We start from the raw sequence: 20286 nt of genomic DNA on the forward strand, positions 1-20286 counted from the left end.
AGTCAAGGACAGAGACAAGCGGAGCAGTCCATTTGTGTTTGAACTTTCAGGGGAGCAATGGAAGGTGAGCTGAGGTGTCTGTCTGTCCATCTGTCTGTAGGACGTGGGCACTCAGGGGTGTGCTATAGCTGAGGTTGAGCCTTAGCCTTGGCTAAATGAATGCTCCATTTCTGTGCACTGAAGAAAATCTGTTCTTTTCGTAGTTCTGGGGATTGATTCCCTGGCTTCGTGTCTGAGCCACACCCCCAGCCCCTCTTGTGTGCATCAGGGCTGTGGTGAGAATTAACTAGGTGACTATTCTGCGAGTTAAATCGGGTAGGCGCATAGACTGTGCCTAGTTACTGAACTCAGGGCATCAGGCTTGGTCTCAAGCAGTGAGACCATCTTTCTGAACCAGGATGTATATGTGCGTGTGCGTGTGTGCGCGTGTGTGTACATGTAGAGATCAGAGGACAACTTTGGGGGTTGGCTCTCCTTCCCTAGTGTGGGTCCTGGGGATTGGACTCTGGTTGGTAGGCTGTGGCTTACTTGGTAAACCGTTACACTGGCCCTTCACTTTATTTCATTTCTTTTGCTTTTTTTCTTCCCTTTCCCTTTTTTCTTTCTTTCTTTCTTTCTTTCTTTCTTTCTTTTTTTTTTTTTTTTTTTGAGACGGAGTTCTCTGTGTATCCTCTGCTGTTCTGGAACTCACCCTGTATACCAGGCTGGCCTTTACCTCTGAGGGCTGGGACTAAAGGCATGTGCTATCACATCTGGCTGACTTTATTATTATTATTATTATTATTATTATTATTATTATTATTATTATTATTATTATATGTTGTTTGCAGAGTCTCACTATGTATCCTTGATCAGTCTAGACCTTGCTATGAAGACTAGGCTGGCCTCAAACTCAGAGAGACTCACTTGCCTCTGCCTCCTGAGTTGTTTTTTGTTTTTCTGAGACAGAGTTTCTCTGTGTAGACTTGGCTGCCCTGGAATCGCTTTGTAGACCAGGCTGGCCTCAAACTCACAGCGATCCACCTGCCTCTGCCTCTTAAGTGCTGGGATTAAAGGTGTGCACCACCATATCCGGCTTTCCCCCAAGTTTTTAAACTCAATTTGTGTAGTTCTCAGGAGTGAACTTTGTAGATGACAATGTCTGTCATAATTTCAAAGTTTGTACATGCCAGAGTGGAATATATAGGGCAGATTTTATTTTTAGAAGATGTTTGAATCCCAGACCTTCAGACTTAAGGTTTCAGTGCCTTACCAACTTAGCCACCTGAGGTCTCTCTCTTTTTTTTTTTTTTTTTTTTTAAGATGTTAAACATATGTTGTTGATAAATATTGGGAGATTGGTCATCTGTGTTCACTAGGATTCATATATATAACATGTGTGTGTATATAATATAACTGTGTTAACTGTTATATATGACTGTGTGTGTATGTGTGTTGCCTATACTTGTGGGAGCTCAGGGGAGTACATTCGGTGTGCTGCTTAATTACTTTCCCCCTTATTCCAATGACTATATACACTAAATAGTTAGCATAGTTAGCTATAGTCGGAGATAGGCTCTTACTAAATTGTCCAGGCTGGCCTTCAGCTTGTGATACGCCTGCCTCCGCCTCCCAAACAGCCGGACTTCCAGGCCTGCACACTAGGCCCGACTAGGATTTGATTTTAACACCACGAGTCTGAAATAAGGCTGATCTGCTATTGAGAAACTAGTGACAGCCACCACCGGCTTCTACAGACATGGCTGTGGTTTTGCCCTCCCCAGCCCCCCCCCCCCCCCCCCCCCCCCCCCCCCCCACGCTCCCGCATGCCTTTTATACTTTGAATGAATCCTTGGCCTGTCAGGCTTGTGGGCGCTGAGGGGCTGCCTCTGGTGGATGCTGGTCCCTGTGTTTCAGGAGCTGCCTGATTCGCTGAAGGAGGAGACCCACCTCAAAGAGTGGCACATTCGCAGCACCCTCATTCAGACCATTCCTCCGTTCATCAAGCTGTTTCAAGCGATGAGAATTTTGGATTTGCCAAAAAACCAAATCACATGTCTTCCAGCTGAAATCGGTAGGTTCCTCGCCGGGAATCTTGGGCTGTTTCCATGGTGAGCAGACAGGTATCCGGCAGCTGACACAGGGCAAACACCCTGTTTCCTCCTCCCCCTGCTCCTGGGCGTCCCTCAGCTGTCTCCCTGTTCCCAGAGCCGCAGGTTCACAGTGGCTTTGTCCCCTGTGGGATATGAAGTACCACGGTTTACCTGCATTATTTAGCACCGAGAGAAACGTGGCCATTGCTTAGAAACCTGAAGTCAGGTGAGTGGGCAACGCTTTAAGAATTTTTTGTTGCCGGGCGTGGTGGCGCACGCCTATAATCCCAGCACTCGAGAGGCAGAGGCAGGTGGATTGCTGTGAGTTCGAGGCCAGCCTGGTCTAAAAAGCGGGTCCAGGACAGCCAAGGCTACACAGAGAAACCCTGTCTTGAAAAAAGAATTTTTTGTTGCTGGCTGTGGTGGTATATACCTGTAACCCCCACACTTGAGAGGCAGAGTAGAGACACAGTAATAACAAGACTATTGTAATGGTAGAATAAAATACATTGTGTCTGTCTAGTCATCCACTGACAAGGTTAGCTGAGCTTACATTGTTTTGACTGATCAGCAGTTAATACTTTTTGATCACTTCATTGTCTGGTTGAATCTTCTTAAGATGAAGATTACAAGGATCACTGACATATTTTTTTCTCTTGGTGTCTGAGTTAGAACCCATGGCATCTGAGCTACACCAGGCCCAGGAAAGCTCTGAATGTGGTCCAACACAAAATAAAACACTGTGCTTTAAAAAAAAAAAAAATGTATGTGTATATATATCTTCACTGCTTGAGTCTTGAACTTTGCAGATGACAATGCCATGTCACAACATCAAAAGGCTGAACATTCCTGGTACAGGCCGAATAGGGCTCTACTCTCAAATGTCCTAGGACACTAGACTGGCAGTCATTGAACAGTTTTGTTCTATAGTACTCAGTGTGGCAAGACTACAAAGGTGCCCTGGTAAAATGATTCAACAGGCAAAGATATTTGCTGCCAAGCCTGACAAGTGGCTTCAGTCCGTGGTACCCACGTTGCGGAAGGAGAGAACTGACCTCTGCACGCTGTTCTCTGACTTCCATAAACCCGCTGACCCTCCTGCCTCAGCCTCCCAAGGACTGAGCTAGCAAGCATGTGCCACCACAGCTGGGATAGACACTGGTGTTTTAAAAGCTCCCTATAAGACTCCCCCCATGTGCAGCCGCCAGGGTTGACGAACACTGACAGAGGAGGACAAAGGAGCTGCAATTGAGGGCAGCATGGGAAGCCAGTGTGTGGAGCTGGGGCCGTCATCCAGCCAAGCAACGCTTCTAGTTCCTTAACTGTAGCATGGAGATCATAGTGTGCTTTACTCTCTAGTGCTTATGAGGCTGGGTTAATTAATCAACACTAAAGTATTGGGTGCCTAGTTCTGTTATTCAAAGGTGCTCAGGTCCTATGGGTGCCACCTCCACTTGCCTCATTCCTGTGCAGAGCATAACAGTCAGCATTTTGCACAAGTAAGCAGTCATTTTTGGTTTACTAATTTAGAATTAGCTTAAGAATGATAAAATATTTGCTTCCTTAGGATATTTATGATGTTTTTTTTTTTTTTTTTTTAGTTTATTCTTGTGCTAGTTTCTAGGTTAGAGCTAGTTGTATATATTTTCAAACAAGAATCCGAGCTAAGGTGCTGTAGAGATGACTGAATCGCTAAGTGCTTACTGCTCTTGCAGAGGACCCAGGTTTGATTCCCAACACCCACACAGCATGGCAGCTCACAACTGCCTGTAGCGCCAGTTCTAGGGGGGAATCCGATGTCCTCTTCCGACCTGTATGCGTGTGGTGCACATAAATACACATACAAAAAATAAAAATTAAAAAAGAATCAGAACTAGAATACGGTATTTTTTTCCCCAATCATTCTGACAACTTCCTGCTCTCCTGGATGTGTTCACACCCCTCGTGACTTATATATTTGATTTATATATTCTCTGGGAAGCATGGCATGTCGTAATGTAAAGAATGAAGATGTAAAAGTTGAATGGTACATTACACGCGATCTGTAAACTGTTGCCTTTGGTCATTTATCACGCATACAGTACTTCGTGTGTTGCCTGTACCTAGCTCATTCCTGTGAGAGCCCATCAGCAAGTAGCAGCCGTTTCTGCTATCCCTCGGAGCTTCACCCATCTTTAAAATCATGGCCTAGGATTTGACTCCTTGTGGGGTTCGCACACTGCGGGTACCTGGCTTGCAGTGGTTGAGTGAGAAATGTTCCCATAGCCTCCTGTATTTGACCGCTTGGTTCCTGTTGGTGATGCTGTTTGGGGGATGTGGAGCCTTTAGGAAGCGGAGCTCTGCTGGAGGAAGGGTGTCAGTGGGGCAGCCTTTGAAAGGTGACAGCCTTGTTTCTCCTCCTGCAGGGAAAGGACTTGTGATCAGCTAGCTTCCTGCTTCTGCTTCTGTGTCATGCTTTTCTGCCATTATGGACTCTTCGTTTGGAACCATAAACCAAAATAAACTTTTTTTTTCTTTTGATTTTTAAACTTTTTTTTTTTTTGCCTGTACTTGTGACTGTGCACCATGTGCACGCAGTGCCTGTAGAGGCCAGACAAGGGTGTTGGATGCCCTGGATACGGAGTTACAGTTGGTTATTAGCTGCCATGTGCATGCTGGGAGTTGAACCCAGCTCCTCTGGAAGAGCAGCAGCCAGTGCTCTTAATCACCAAGAGGTCCTTGCAGCCCTAAAGCATCCTCTCTAAGTCCCTTTCGGTCACTATATTTTATTGCAGCAACAGAGAAGTAACCAATACACACTTTAGTATAGCGTCACAAGGGATGAAACAACTGGAGAAGTGAAACCCACCCAACAGCATGAACAGCGGAATGGCGTGACTCAAGCCTGACATGTGTAAGACACTTAGTGATGTGAGCTAACTTTTTGTGTTGCCAGGGTGCTTAAAGAACCTGAAAGAACTCAACGTGAGTTTCAACCATCTGAAGAGCATCCCCCCGGAGCTGGGAGACTGTGAGAATCTAGAGAGACTGGACTGTTCTGGGAATCTGGATCTGACGGAGCTCCCCTTTGAAGTAAGACATGGAGTGCCCTGGACAGTGAGAAGCCTTTACTAAAGGCTCTAGTGTTTGTTTGTAGGTTGCTCTTAAGCTTTAAATGAAGATTTAAGAGTTGTCAAACAAAACTAGATAACTTATACTATGCAATTTCAAACCATACTATAAAGTTACAGCATAAAATTCACATAAAGACAGACAGACAGAAGAATGGGACAGAACTGAGATTTCAGAGATAACCCTCTATAATATATTTATATATTGTAATATGTAGGCACATATATTTACATATATATACTAAAATTTTATTTTGAGGTTGAGTTTTACTATGTAGCCCTGGCTGTCTTAGGACTTGCTCTGTAGACCAGGCTGGCCTCAAACTCACAGAGATCTTCCTGCCTCTGCCACCTGAGTGCTGAGATTAAAGGTGTGCACCACCACGCCCGACTATATTATATTTACAATCAGTTGATTTTTCAACTAAATCACCAAGATAATTTGATATAGGAATGACAACAAACTCAATAGAAGGCCTTGGGGGAAATTAAGACCTTGCCTAATTCCTAACATATATTTATTATTTAACAGATGTTAAATATGACATAAGTGTAGAATTTGAAAAATACCATAGATGAAAGAAAGCAGACTTAAAAGAATGTTACATAAACTTTCCAAAAAGATAACCTTGTGGACAAAAAGTAGATTCAGGATTTCCTCATGTTAAGGGTGAGAGCACAGAATCACAGTGGGAAGAGGTAAATCTGAGCATAGGTGACAGATCCTGAAGGTGAGCTATGGTCCTCTGTATATCTCTGAGGGGTGTGTTCTATGGCATGCAGACGACTGATAGCACCGTCTTGAACCTGGGTGTGAAGGGGTGACGCAGGGTCAGATACAGAGTGTTCTCTGAAGGATTTGTCTAAGGATTGCTTAAGGTCATGGAACCAAGACAGAACGACGACCTACCTCACTCTCCACTCTGAACGTCTGAGTGAAGATGGAGTTCCGGGACTGGGGGATTAGAGCATGCGCAGTTATGAGCAAGGGGGGGGGGGCACTGGTGAGTCCTGGCTGCACCACTGCTGAGCACATTCACCGTGAGACCGGTGTTACCAGGCAGCGCTTTGTAAGAACTTTGCCAGCAGCAACCCTCTCCAGGGGCATGCGGCGGTCCTTACCTCTGTTAGCACAAAATATTCCTTGAGTTTTATTTGGTGATTAAAAATTGTTCACGTTTCTCTGTTCCACTTTATCAGACAATCACCTTTTTCCTTTTCCATGAATACAGAATGAATCTAAATGACTATTTTTAATGTTTGTACATTTCTATCTGCAGGACCACATCAGCCAGTCATAACCATATGAAAAAAGATTTACCCCTTCATTTCCAGCTTTGTCTCAGTAACAAATCCTGAATAGTAAATAGGATCTTCACTCTAGATAAGAGACATCATCTATTAAATAGGCATAAAATAAAAATATCTTGTGTGAAATTGAGACATTTTACTTCATCTGCTTTTAATAGTGTTTCTAAGGCCAGGGCTATTGCTTAGTTGGCGGAGCCCTTGTCTAGGCTGTGCAAAGCCCTGAGTGGGTTTGACCCCAGAACTTCATGAAAACTGAGTTTGGTGGCACAAGCCAGTAACCTCAGCACCTAGAGGTAGTTGTGGGAGGATCAGGAAGTTCAAGAGTATCCTAAGCTACACAGAAAGCTCAAGGCTCACCTGGGCCACATGAGACCCTGTCTTTAAAAAAAAAAAAAAAAAAAAAAAAAAAAAAAAAAAAAAAATATATATATATATATATATATATATATATATATATATCTCACATAATTTCTATCCTTAGATTAAGGTCTTTGTCTAATGTATTAACATTTTCATAGGCCTTATAATAACAGGTACAAGGTGCTTGAAATGGCCAGAAGATATAGATTTCATCTTAAAAAAATAAAACAGAAATTGTTTATTTATTTTTAATGTATAAATGTTTTGACTGCATGTTGCATTTGTGTATTATATGTGTGCAATTCCCATAAAAGCCAGAAGATGGCATCAGAACCCCTTGGAACTGGAGTTTGAGATGCTTGTGAGCTACCATGTGGTTTCTGGGAACAAAACTCAGGTCTTCTGCAAATCAGCATGTTCTCTTAGCTGCCAAGGCCTAAATTTCATGTCTGTTTGTCTGTCTGTCTGTCTGCCTGCCTGCTCACTTTACCTATGTGTAGAAATGGTTTTGTCTATGTGTATATATGTGTGCCACATGCATGCCTGATGCCCTTGGAGGTCAGAAGAGGGCACCAGGTCCCCTGGAACTGGAGTTAGAGATAGTCGCAAGTGTGGGTGTGACCAATTGTACCCCAGTCCTCTGTGAGAACAACACATGTTCAAAACCATTGAGCTATCTCTCCACATTTCGTCCGGATTTCGTCTCCTAAAATCTCTTTAGGTTGGATGGCTTCTTTGGCTCGCCTTTTAGCTCTCTGATTCTTCTGCTGATTTGAATCTGATGTTGAACTCTTCTACTGGGTCTTCCCCACCTCCACTTACCCTCACCCTCACGCCCCCATCTCTCTGAGAGACTAGGTCTTCCTGTGTATCCTTTCCTGGCCTCTTGAGACTAGATTGTTTGGGGAGGAAGGGGAATTTCAAGACAGGATTTCTTTGTGTTGCCCTAGCTGTCCTGGGCTTGCTTTGTAGACCAGGCTGACCTTGAATTCACAGAGATCCGCCTTCCTCTGCCTCCCGAGCACTGGGATTAAAGGCGTGCGTGACCACTGCCCCATCCTGAGACTGGATTTTTAGGTTAGCTGTTTTAGTCTTTAACTCTAGGATTTATATGTAATTTCCATAATCGTTCGGGCCCTTCCGCATCAATCAGTAGTTTAAAAAAATGCCCTACAGGCTGATCTTTTTTTGGGGGGTGGGGTGTCTTCAAGACAGGGTTTCTCTCTGTAGCTCTGGCTGACCTAGACTTACTTTGTAGACTAGGCTGTCCTCGAGCTCACAGAAACGCGCCTGCCTCTGCCTCCCAAGTGCTGGGATTAAAGGTGTGTGCCACCATGCCCGGTTTCTACAGGCTGATCTTATGGAGACATTTTCTCAATTGAAATTCTCTCCTTTCCGATAACCCTTGCTTAAAAACCAACCAACCAACCAAACAAACAAACAAACAAACAAAAAAGCATGTTATTTTCTTTTGATATGATAACAGCCTGTCTTAGTTAGGATTTCTGTTGCTGTGAAGAGACACCATGACCACAGCAACCCTTATGAAGGAAAACATTTCATTGGGGCTGGCTCCCAGGTTCTGATGTTTAGCCCATTGTCATCATGGCGGGAAGCACAGCGGCATGCAGGCGGGCATGGCGCTGGGGAAGGAGCTAGCAGGAACAGAGAGTAAGCCTGGAACTTCAAAGCTCACCCCTAGTGACACACTTCCTTCAATAAGGCCACACTTAATCCAACGAGGCCAGACATCCTAATCCTTTCAAATAATGCTACTTCCTATGAGCCATTTTCATTGAAAACACCACCCAAGCCTAGACTGGATTATAGGCACCCAGCAAGGCTCCCTGGTCATTCACTGTCACATGCTGCCTTCACAGTCACTTCTCCGGATCCCAGGCAAGCACATAATCAGTGTATCCCTTCTGGACAGTGTATTTGACAATATGAAGATGGGGCTCATGTTAAACTAAATACGGGCATAAGCCCAGTGATTCTTCCTTCTGCTTTTCACTACCACCCTTTATTGGTGCAGTTAGCTCTGTGTTTCTAATCATTTTGAAAAACTGTGTTTTCAATTTCTTTATGAAATTATTTGTTTTGTGCCTGTGTGTACCTATGTATGTGTGTGTGTATATATGTGTGTGTGCCTCTGTGTGGGTGTATGTACCTGTGTGTGGGTGTGTGTCTGTGTGTACCTATGTGTGTGTGTCTGTGTGTACCTGTGTATGTGTGTCTGTGTGTACCTGTGTGTATGTGTCTGTGTGTACCTGTGTGTGTGTGTCTGTGTGTACCTGTGTGTGGGTGTGTGTCTGTGTGTACCTGTGTATGGTGGGTGTGCCTATGTGTACCTGTGTGTGGTGGGTGTGCCTGTGTGTGGGTGCATGTAGAAGTCAGAGGACAACTCTTGGAGGCTGGTTTCCTTTCCATAGTGTGGGCCCTGGGGATCGAACTCAGATCATCACGCTAGGCTGCAAATGCTCGTACCCACCGAGCTTTCTTGGTGGCCTGCAAACGTGCTTTGAGAGGCAGCTCTAATTTTATTCACAGACTCTCAAATTACATTAGTAAAAAATAGCTTCTTTTATGTTTCACAACAGCTACCAAACATTCATAAACAATTCTAGATATAAAATGTTTGTTCAGGTTTATTCAAAATTCACAGATCTGCACTGAAGTAGAATATATCTCCCACGTGCTTGAGTTGGCATGTTGCAATCAAGACTTAAACTTTCTAGCTGGCCATGGTGGCACACACCTTTAATCCCGGCAGAGGCAGGCTGATCTCTGTGAGACCAGCCTGCTCTACATAGTGACCTCCAGAACAGCCAGGGCTTTGTAGTGAGACCCTGTCTCAACAAACAAACAAACAAACAAACAACAACATCAACAGAAGAAGAAGACTTAAACTGTCTTCTGTAACTTTACACAAGCTGCTCCCCAATCTGGGAGACCCGATTTTCTGTGCCCCATGAAATCTTTTTGGACCCCTGACCATTTCCTCATACTGCTGGACACATTCCCTCTTTATTTCCTGAAAGTTGAGACTTGTCACAAGCTCTAACTACTTTGCTTATTTATGGAACTGCCAGTTCCCCAAGGGCAGCCATAGTATGTAGCTTATTTTAGCATCCCCAGCAGGAAGTACAGTGAATAGTAGGTGCTCCAAAACACAGAGTGAGTCTGGTCTTTTATACATATATTCATGGATGCTTTTGAGGAAGAAACATTATTCTAAACATTATTAGTTGATCGTAATTCCCATTTTCACTAGGTGTGTTAGTTTTTTGTTTTTTGTTTATTTATTATGTTTACAGTGTTCTGCCTGCATGCCAGAAGAGGGCACCAGATTTCATTATAGATGGTTATGAGCCACCATGTGGTTTCTGGGAATTGAACTCAGGACCTTTGGAAGAGGAGCCAATGCTCTTAACCTCTGAGCCATCTCTACAGCCCTAGTTACTTGTCTTGATGCCATTTTAAAACACTTGACAAAAGCAACTCATGGGAGGAGGGCTTTACTTGGCTCACTCTTGGAGGGTACCATCCATCATGGCAGGAAAAGTCATGTCAGCAGGAGCTTGAGGTAGCCACTCACACGGCATAGTCAGGAGAGTGATGGATGCTGCTGGTGCTTAGCTTGCTTTTCCATTTTTGTGCAGCCCTGGACCACAGCCTAGGGAATGGTGTTGCCCACAGTTAAGGTGGGTCTTCCAAACACAGTCAACTCAGTCTACATAGTCCCTCCCAGATGCTCCCAAAGACTCATTTCCATGGTGATTCTAAATCCTGTCATGTTAACAACCAGGGTAATTAGCATGTTCTCTTACTCTTTCCTAGTTGAGTAACTTGAAGCAAGTTACATTTGTAGATATCTCAGCAAACAAGTTCTCCAGCATCCCCATCTGTGTCCTGCGGATGTGTCGTCTGCAGTGGTTGGACATCAGCAGCAATAACCTGAGTGACCTGCCGCAAGATATAGACAGGTAGCTACTTGCACTATAAGGTGAGGTATATAAACTGGTTACTAACACACTGAGACTGTTAGCGCAGAGATATGTTAGCACGTAAATAGTCTTTAAAATCAACTAAATTTCCAGAGTTTGTTTCTAGGAAATGATAGAAAAAGCAATGTCTGTTGTGTGCCATACATACATGTATGTATGTATGCATTTGAATGCATCTTCATTGTCTTGGCAAATTTGATTTGTTTCAGTCTTTATTTATCTATTTGTGTAATGACAGATTCTCCCATTATAGCCCTGGCTGGCCTGGAACTCATTATACAGACCAGGTTGACCTTGAACTCACAAAGATCTGCCTGCCTCTGCCTCCGAGTGCTGGGATTAAAAGTATACAACACTACACCTGGCTTTTAAAAAAGCCTTTTCAGCTGGGCGTGATGGACACCTTTAATCCCAGCACTCGGGAGGCAGAGGCAGGCAGATCTCTGTGAGTTCGAGGCCAGCCTGGTCTACAAAGAGTTCAAGACTATTGTTATACAGAGAAACCCTGTCTCAAAACACACCCACCCTGGGGGTGGGGGGAAGCTTTTTCAAAATGGAGTGTTTGTGCATGCTTGGGAAGAGAGGTCAGAGGACAGCTTGCGGGAGCTGATTCTCTTCTGCCACACGGGGCCAGGAGATCAAATTCAGGCTGTTAGGCACCCTTACCTGCAGAGCTCTCTTACTGCACCTTCCTTGCCCCACTTCTTTGGACACAGATCCTGCAAAGTAGCCCAGATTAGCCTCAAACTCATGATCTTCCTGCCTAGACCTCCTGAGTCCATGATACATACACATGTGCCACCACAAACAGCTTTGAAGAGATTTTTTTGTCTTGCTTAGTTTTTGATTTTTGATATAGGGACATACACTGTAGCCTAGAAGGGCTCAGAACCCACAATGCTCCTGCCTCAGCTTCCTGAGTGCTAAAATGATTTATATGAGCCTCTTTTTTTGTTTGTTTGGTTTGGTTTTTTGAAACAGGGTCTCTCTGTGTAGCCTTGGCTGTCCCAGACTCACTCTGTAGACCAGGCTGACCTCACAGTGATCCACCTGCCTCTTCCTCCCAAATTCTGGGATTAAAGGCGTGCACCACCACCATGCCCAGATGAGCCTCTTTTATTTTATTCAAGACTTAATTATTTGTGTGCATGAGCATTCAATTTGTGTGTATGCCTGCATGACAGAAGAGGGCATCACATCCCGTTATAGATGGTTGTAAGCTACCATGTAGTTGCTGAGAACTGGACTCCGGACTTCTGGAAAAGTAGTCAGTGCTCTTAACTGCTGAGCCTGGTAAGAGCTTCTTGAGTAGGCTTCAGTCTTTCATAGAATAACATGGTTAATTTTATTTCACAGAAATTGAAAAGAAAATTTATTATGTATAGAGAAGCATCACTCTTCTTTAGAAGAACATCAAATGAGAAAAATTCTTATTACTATTCACTTACTATTTAAGGTACATAATCTTTAAATAGAATTGACATGTTAGTAATGTCATTGAGTTACATCCGTGTAGCTATTTTGTTTTTTTTTTAAAAATAATTTATTTACCTTTATTTGCATTATTGTGAAGATGTCAGATCCCTTGGAATTGGAGTTACAGACAGGTGTGAGCTGCCATGTGGGTGCTGGGAATTGAACCCAGGTCCTTTGGAAGAGCAGACAAGTGCTTTTAACCACTGAGCCATCTCTCCAGCCCCTGCTATTTTGTTTTTAAAAACAATTATTATGGTCTGAGGAGATGGCTCAGTGGGCAAAGTGTCTGGTGTGCAAGCATGAGGAAGCATGTTGGAGCCCTCACAGTCTTGCCCAACTGTGACCCTAGTGCTTGTGTGGGCAAAGACAGGGGGGGCCAGGGAGCTTGTGGCAGCCAGTCTAGCCAGCTGGTAATCACCAGATTCGGTGAGAGACCCTGCCTCAAAGATAAGATAGAGGGGTTGGTGAGATAGCTCAGTCATTAAGAGTCTTTCAGAGGACCCAAATTCAGTTCCCAGAAGCTGCATCAGATGGCTCACAGCCACCTGCAACTCCAGCTGGGGTTTGGGGGTGGGGGTTGAGGGCTGGAGGTGGTGGGAGTGGTGGGGGTGGTGGGGGATCTAACCCGACAGGCACCTGAACTCATATGTATATACTCACACACAAATACACACAAGTACACATAAGTATATGTAATTTGAAAAAAAAAAAATTAAAGATAAAGTGAAGGGGCTGGAGAGAAAGTTTGGTTATTATAAGTACTTAGTACTTAGCAGGTGTGGTGGCTTTTAAGCTCCAGCAGTCTGGAGGCAGAGGCAGGCAGATTTCTGTGAGTTCAAGATCAGCCTGGCCTACATTTCAAGTTCCAGGACAGCCAGAACTACATAAAGAGACCTGGTCTTAAAAAGACAAAAACCAAACCAAAACAAACCAAAACAAAATTTGTAGGTTTGTTTTTGGATTTTGGTTTTTCAAGACCGGGTTTCTCTGTGTAGCCCTGGCTGTCCTGGACTTGGCTTTGTAGGCCAGGCTGGCCTTGAACTTGATCTACCTGCCTCTGCCTCCCGAGTGCTGGGATTTAAGGCATGTGCCACCACATCCAGCTAAAAAAGAGTATTTAACTGCTCTTCTAGAGGACCTGAGCTCAGCTCCCAGCACCCACCACACTGGGACGTTCACAACTGCCTGTAACTTTTGCTCCAGAAGATTCAACACTTTGGACTTCTTTGGTACCTCACTCAGGTACATGTAATTAAAAAAATAAAAAAGAATTCTTTTTATTTATTTTTATTATTTATTTATTTATTTTTGAGACAGTGTTCTTCATATAGTCTTGGCTGTCCCAGACTCGCTTTGTAGACCAGGATGGGCTCAAACACAGAGATCCGCTTGCCTCTGCCTCCTGAGTGGTGGGATTAAAGGCCTGAGCCACCATGCCCGGTTTAAAAATAATTCTTAAACTGAGCGGTGGTGGCGCACGCCTTTAATCCCAGCACTCAGGAGGCAGAGGCAGGCAGATCACTGTGAGTTCGAGGCCAGTCTGGTCTACAAAGTGAGTCCAAGACAGCCAAGGCTACACAGAGAAGCCCTGTCTCAAAAAACAAAACAAACAAACAAACAAACAAACAAACAAAAACCACTGAAACATGTAAGCTAGTTTGATTCATTCATGTCACTGGTGTTATTCAGCTTCTTACTGCAGCCCTGGAGAGTGGGCTGGGCTTAATGGATGAAATACAGCCTGTATTTTCTTGGAGTTTACATTCTTATTTACATGAAAGCATAAGCAAACTGTATGAGTTACAGACTGGTGTGCGGCTTAGGTCTGAACGCCATTCCAGGGACATCTCTCTACTCTTGGTCCCTGTGAGGAACGAATGGCGGCACTTCCTGGGCTAATGAGACCAAGCAAGATTTGTTTGTGTTTGAAATGGCAGAGGGATTTTGAGATATTTGTGGCATTACAGAAGACTTTGTAAATGAACAAAAACAAAAACAAAAAAACTCATAAAAACCAAGAACAATTTGGAGGGAAGGTCTTCAGACTAGAATAAACTAGAAAGCAAAATAAAACAAACTTAAAACCCTTTCTTTTTTCATTCTCTTTGTTCGGTGGCTTTCTCCCTACTTTAATATATAATATAATATAGTATATATAATATATTATTAATATATATTATATATAATATATATGATGAGAGTAGAGTACATTGTATGAAAGAAAATGCATTGCTCAAATTTGTTTCTTATTACAATAACCTTGGGACACGCAGGAGACACTTACAGGGAGTCTATTGAGTTTTGAATCCCCATTGTGGCTTGCTCTTTGTTGTTCAAACTTGCTAAATCTATGCCTTCAGTGGGTGATTACGTCAGCAAAAAGTAAAACCTGCACAGCTTTATGTATTTAAGAAATAATAACTTTATCTAAATGCGAAGAGTAAGCTCGTGGTTGCACGCATGCTTCGGTGGTAAATAAGCCGAGCAGGCTTTTCCTGCGGGAACGCACTGTAGTTTGCTGTGGAGTGGAGTCTGGCCTGATCCCTTGCCTCTCCACAGGCTAGAAGAGCTGCAGAGCTTCCTCCTGTATAAAAACAAGCTGACCTACCTTCCCCAAACCATGCTCAACCTCAAAAAACTCACCCTGCTGGTTGTCAGTGGAGATCACCTGGTGGAGCTCCCGACTGCCCTCTGTGATGCCTCAACGCCTTTGAAGTGAGTTCACGGAAGAGGGGGGGGAGGTGGGGGGGTGGGGTGGAGGACGACTCCCAGGACTGGCTCCCTGGGGCAAGGGCCAGTCGCCTCTGGCTCCAGGCTGCTGTCTTAGGAGCCTGATTAGATGATTCTCATACGCCTGAGAATGCCCTGAGGAGGGAGGATAGAGCAGCGAACTTAGGGAGCGAAAACACTACTTGCCAAATGGACAGCATGCAGTGGAGACATAGGCGGGGCCTCTCATGATTACATCCGTGCAGCCCTAAATAGGCCAGACGCTGTTGAAGGAATCCTCTCTGTTTGCGTCCTCTCTCTGACTCCCCTCAGTGAACCCTAAAACAAAGACAACCATCCATGCAAAGGGGATGCGGGCTCTAATCTGGGGTGAAGTCTTGCTCACTCCCATGTGGATAGAAAGATGGCAAGCAAGGAGACTGTGCCCTCAGGACCCTCACGTATATCTTCATTTATCATTGTGAGGAGACCAAAACCAAAATTCTTGGATGGTGTACTGTGAGCAAGATAAAGGGGAAACGGGATTCTGGCTGGCCGACCGTGTCTTCATTTCTGTTACACAGGGTCTCATGTGGCTCAGCCATAAACAACTACGTAGTCGTAGTCGAGGATGACCTTGAATTCCTCATCCTCCTCCTGCAGGCCTGCACTGCTTATGTGATGCTGGGGATCAAAACCAGGGCTCAGCGCTAACTGAGCCACGTCCCCAGACTCTGAGTATTGATTAAAGAAAAAGAATGATGAGATGCACGTGGCCAGGGAGAAAAAGAATGAGCAAACGCACCAATTAAAGAAACCACTTTTTCACAAGAACAATATCGTCACACTCTTTAAATACTGATTAAAAAAATAAATCAAAGAGTGATTAAATCTCTCTCTCTCTCTCTCTCTCTCTCTCTCTCTCTCTCTCTCTCTCTCTCTCTCTCTCTCTCTCTCTCTCTCTCCAGGGCCTCTCTACATAACACTACTGTCCTAGAACTGATTACGTAAACCAGGGTGGCCTCAAACTCAGAGAGATCCATCTACCTCTGCCTCCTGTATTCTAATTTTTTAAAAAGATATATTTATTTTATTTTATGGGTGTGCTTTGCTTGCCTGCATGCAGGTATGTAGACTGCATGCATACCTGGTGGCCTCATTGATCAGAGGATGGTGTTAGATTCCATGGAACTATAGTTACAGGTGGTTGTGGGTGCTGGGACTCGAACCCAGTTTCTCTGGAAGAGCAGCCAGTGCTCTTGACTGCTGAGACAGCTCTCCAGGCCACAGAAGAGGAGGAGCATGGCAGCTGAACACTCACAGTAAACATGTGCTACTTTCCACACTTTCCCCAACAGATTTATAAGCCTTATGGACAATCCTATTGATAAGACCCATTGTGAAGACAGTGAGGAAACAGTAGAAAGTGAACAGGATCGCCAGCATTTTGATAAAGAATTTATGAAAGCATATATTGAAGATCTTAAAGAAAGAGGTGAGTTGGGAAAATGTAAAACTATCTAAAATATACAAAACTCCAGCTGCTCAAGAAATACATATATCAGTGTAAGTCAAATTGACAAAAGATTATTTGTAACTATTTGTGAACCAAAATGATGCATTTTCTTAGAATGTGAGGCTTTTCCTTCTCATTTTTATTAGTTCTTTGAGAATTTCACACAATGTATTTTGATCATATTCACCCTCTCTTCACTCCTCTCAGGTCCACCCACATTCCCTACCCAATTTTGTTTTTTGTTTTTGTTTTTGTCTTCTCTCTCTCTTTTAAAACACTCATCAAGGACTGGAGCGATGGCTTTGTGGTTAAGAGCACTGGCTGCTCTTCCAGAGGACCTGGGGTTTAATTCCCAGCACCCACAGGAGCTCACAACTGTCTCTAATCTGACACCTTTACACAGATATGCGTGCAATACACATGAAATAAAAATAAATACATTAAAAAACTCATCAAGGGCTCACAACCATCTATAATGTGATCTGATGCCCTCTTCTGGCCTATTGGTGTACATGTAGGCAGAGCACTGTATACATAATAATGAATAAATAAATCTAAAAAAAAAAAACTCATCAAGTGGGATGGAGAGATGGCTCAGTGGTTAAGAGCATTGGCTGCTCCTCCAGAGGACCTGGCTTCCGTTCCCAGCACCCACATGGCAGCTCACGACTGTCTAACTCCAGTTCCAAAGGACCCAAAGCCCCCAGAAAGACATACATGCAGGCAAAACACCAATGCACATAAAAATAAATAAATAAATCTTAAAAATGCTTATTTAGCTGGGTGCGGTGGTACATGCTTTTAATCCCACCACTCAGGGAGGCAGAGGCAGGTGGATTGCTGTGAGTTCTAGGCCAGCCTGGTCTACAGAGCTAGTTCCAGGACAGCCAGGGCTACACAGAGAAACCCTGTCTTGAAAACAAAACAAAAAAATTCCTCAAGTATGGTTGGTATTGCTTATATACTCTTAAATATGTGGCCTTCCACTGGAACATGGTCAACCAACCCACCAGGGGCTTAAAGAAAATTGACTCTTCCATCCCCAGGAGCTCCCCTGTGTGCTCACCTCCCGTGTCCATTCTGGGTTTTTGTCTGGCTGGATCTTGCACTGGTCTTCTGCCTGAAATGTGAGGTTTTCCAAGCATGCTTCATGCCTGGTACATACATCAGCTATACACTAGAACACGGAGGGTGAGAAACACACAGTTAAAATGTGAGGGTTGTATTACCAACTATGTAACCTTTAGATTACAAAAACATGTATTATAATTGTATGTGTACATGTGTATCCCATGTCAGGGGTGGGGGCTGGGGGGTAGACTTGTGTGCTGAAGTGTGCGTGAGTTGGGGTCAGGAGCCAGGCTTGTGGAGTCTGTTCTCTCCTTTTGCCTCTCTCACCACATTTGCATGGCTAAGTGCCTGTTCCCTGCGTTATCTCACGTCCCAGTAAGTGACCTTTGGATTATGTTGACAAAATAGCATTCTAAGCTAATAGGAAGATAAGATCCCATTTCAGAAACCCATTTAAAAATTTAAAAATGTCAACTCATCCAAACCAAATGTCTGTATAAATGTCACACACACAGATGCGCGCGCGCACACACACACACACACACACACACACACACACACACACACACACACACACACGGAAAACTTGGTTGGCCAGCCAAGGAAGGCATCCACTCAAATTTGTTTTTCATAGCATGTTGATGATCCTGGGGAGGTAGGTGGTCAGGTAACTCAGGGAGAGCTGGGACCTGTTTTGTTTCTTCGGTTCAAACTCAGAGTCTTGCATATTACAGACAAGTGCTCTATCGCCGAGCTACATCCACAGCCCCCAACACAACTACTTCTTCTAGTTGGCACAGGCCATCTGTAGATGCAACTTGGTTGTGAAGGGAGAGACTGGAGCACCAAATGCTGGGAGGAGCAGGGGAGACTATTTCAGTAAAAGCATGCTTGGTTTAGAAATAGCTTTCATCTCTTATACACCACCTGCTGTCTTCAGCCCCACATACTTAACCATCATTTTCATCAGTTTTTATTATTATATGGTCATATCTGCCATCCAGGTGCTGGGATTGAAGGCATGTGCCACCATCTCCCAGCAAGTTTATCTGCCAAGCTTTTGTTACTATTTGGTCATACGGTTTCCAGAGCCTATTGGCTACCCACTGGTGATGAGTGCATCGTCTCCATACTTAAAGCATGAAGTGTCATTACTTTGTGTATCTATGCAAGACACTATTTAGTGGTTATATTTCATTATAAGAACAAATGAATAAGGGCCTGGGGAGATGGCTCAGTAGCTAAGAGCACTGGCTGCTCTTCCAGAGGACCTGGGTTTGGTTCTCAGCACCCACATAGTGGCTCACAAACTGACTCTGACTCCAGTCTCAGGAACTCAGACAACCACTTCTGATCTCTAGGAATACAGGGTATGTACATGATGCACATACATACATACATACTGGCAAAATGCACAGATACATAAAATAAATTGATTAATTAAAAAGAGTGAATGAGGGGGCTAGTGAGATGGCTCAGAGATTAGGAGCGCTGACTGCTCTTCCAGAGGTCCTGAGTTCAATTCCCAGCAACCACATGGTGGCTCACAACTATCTGTAATGTGATCTGATGCCCTCTTCTGGCATGCAGGTATACATGTAAGCAGAGCACTGTATACATAATAATAAATAAATAATTTTGAAAAATGAATGAATGAGGTACTGGACAGATGGCTCAGAGGTTACGAGCACTGGCTGTTCTTCCAGAGGTCCTGAGTTCAATTCCCAGCAACCACATGGTGGCTAATAACCATCTATAATGAGATCTGGTGCCCTCTTCTGGCCTACATGCAGGCAGAACACTGTATAAATGATAAATAAATATTTTTTAAAAAGTGAATGAATAAGCTAAAAATGTATTTCTTCTTTCTTGCAGAAGCAGTTCCTAGTTACACCACCAAAGTGTCATTTAGCCTTCAACTTTGATCCTATCCCCGAGAAGACCACAAAATCTACTGCCCTATGCTCTAAATCTTTGTATATGTGTTACTTCTTGTGGCCTGTCCCTAAGGGCAAAGTCTAGAAGCTACCATCATCAGTGTTAAGAATAATTTCCAAGTTTCAAACATGGGAAGACTGATGAATTTGCTTATATATTAAGAGTAATAGACAAATTTGCACATACTTGTTCTATATAATGCACATTTAATATTTTAGGATATATATATATATATATATATATATATATTTTTTTTTTTTTTTTTTTAATCACAACATATAGAACAAGCTTTGAAACTGGGTGCATTGTTTTCAAGAACCAAGGGCTGGAGTGCTGAAAATGAAAATGAGAATTTACCACCTAGAAAATGTTTCAGTATTACTCTTCAAGTTTTTTTTGTTTTTTTGTTTTGTTTTGTTTTGTTTTTTTTTTTTGGTTTTTCGAGACAGGGTTTCTCTGTGTAGCCTTGGCCATCCTGGACTCACTTTGTAGACCAGGCTGGCCTCGAACTCACAGCGATCCGCCTGCCTCTGCCTCCTGAGTGCTGGGATTAAAGGCATGCGCCACCACGCCCGGCTTACTCTTCAAGTTTTATTGAGAATAATGCTCTTTGAGTTTAAGCAAGTTGCGATTTCCACGTTTTAAATTGACTTCAGCAAGTATGCTTTTAGTTGTATTTTGAATCTCAGGAAAGCTGAAGGTATGATTTGGGTCTC

The 20286-nt window shown here is 43.6% G+C and overlaps 1 protein-coding gene across 1 annotated transcript in view; it reads left to right on the top strand.

Annotated features, from left to right (window-relative positions):
• The window catches only part of Lrrc2 (leucine rich repeat containing 2), a 25496-nt gene extending 5815 nt beyond the window's left edge, over positions 1-19681 (top strand). Inside the window, exons 3-9 of the mRNA XM_051140293.1 lie at positions 1-64; positions 1897-2053; positions 5008-5144; positions 10694-10839; positions 14896-15051; positions 16404-16540; positions 19508-19681. The exon at positions 1-64 is cut by the window's left edge and continues 138 nt beyond it. Coding sequence (XP_050996250.1) covers positions 1-64; positions 1897-2053; positions 5008-5144; positions 10694-10839; positions 14896-15051; positions 16404-16540; positions 19508-19557 — 847 coding nt within the window. The 3' untranslated portion in view covers positions 19558-19681. The remainder of the gene's footprint in view (positions 65-1896; positions 2054-5007; positions 5145-10693; positions 10840-14895; positions 15052-16403; positions 16541-19507) is intronic.
• Positions 19682-20286: the final 605 nt, after the last annotated feature.

Source organism: Acomys russatus, chromosome 32 (genome assembly GCF_903995435.1).
Source record: "Acomys russatus chromosome 32, mAcoRus1.1, whole genome shotgun sequence".
Lineage (NCBI taxonomy): Eukaryota > Metazoa > Chordata > Mammalia > Rodentia > Muridae > Acomys > Acomys russatus.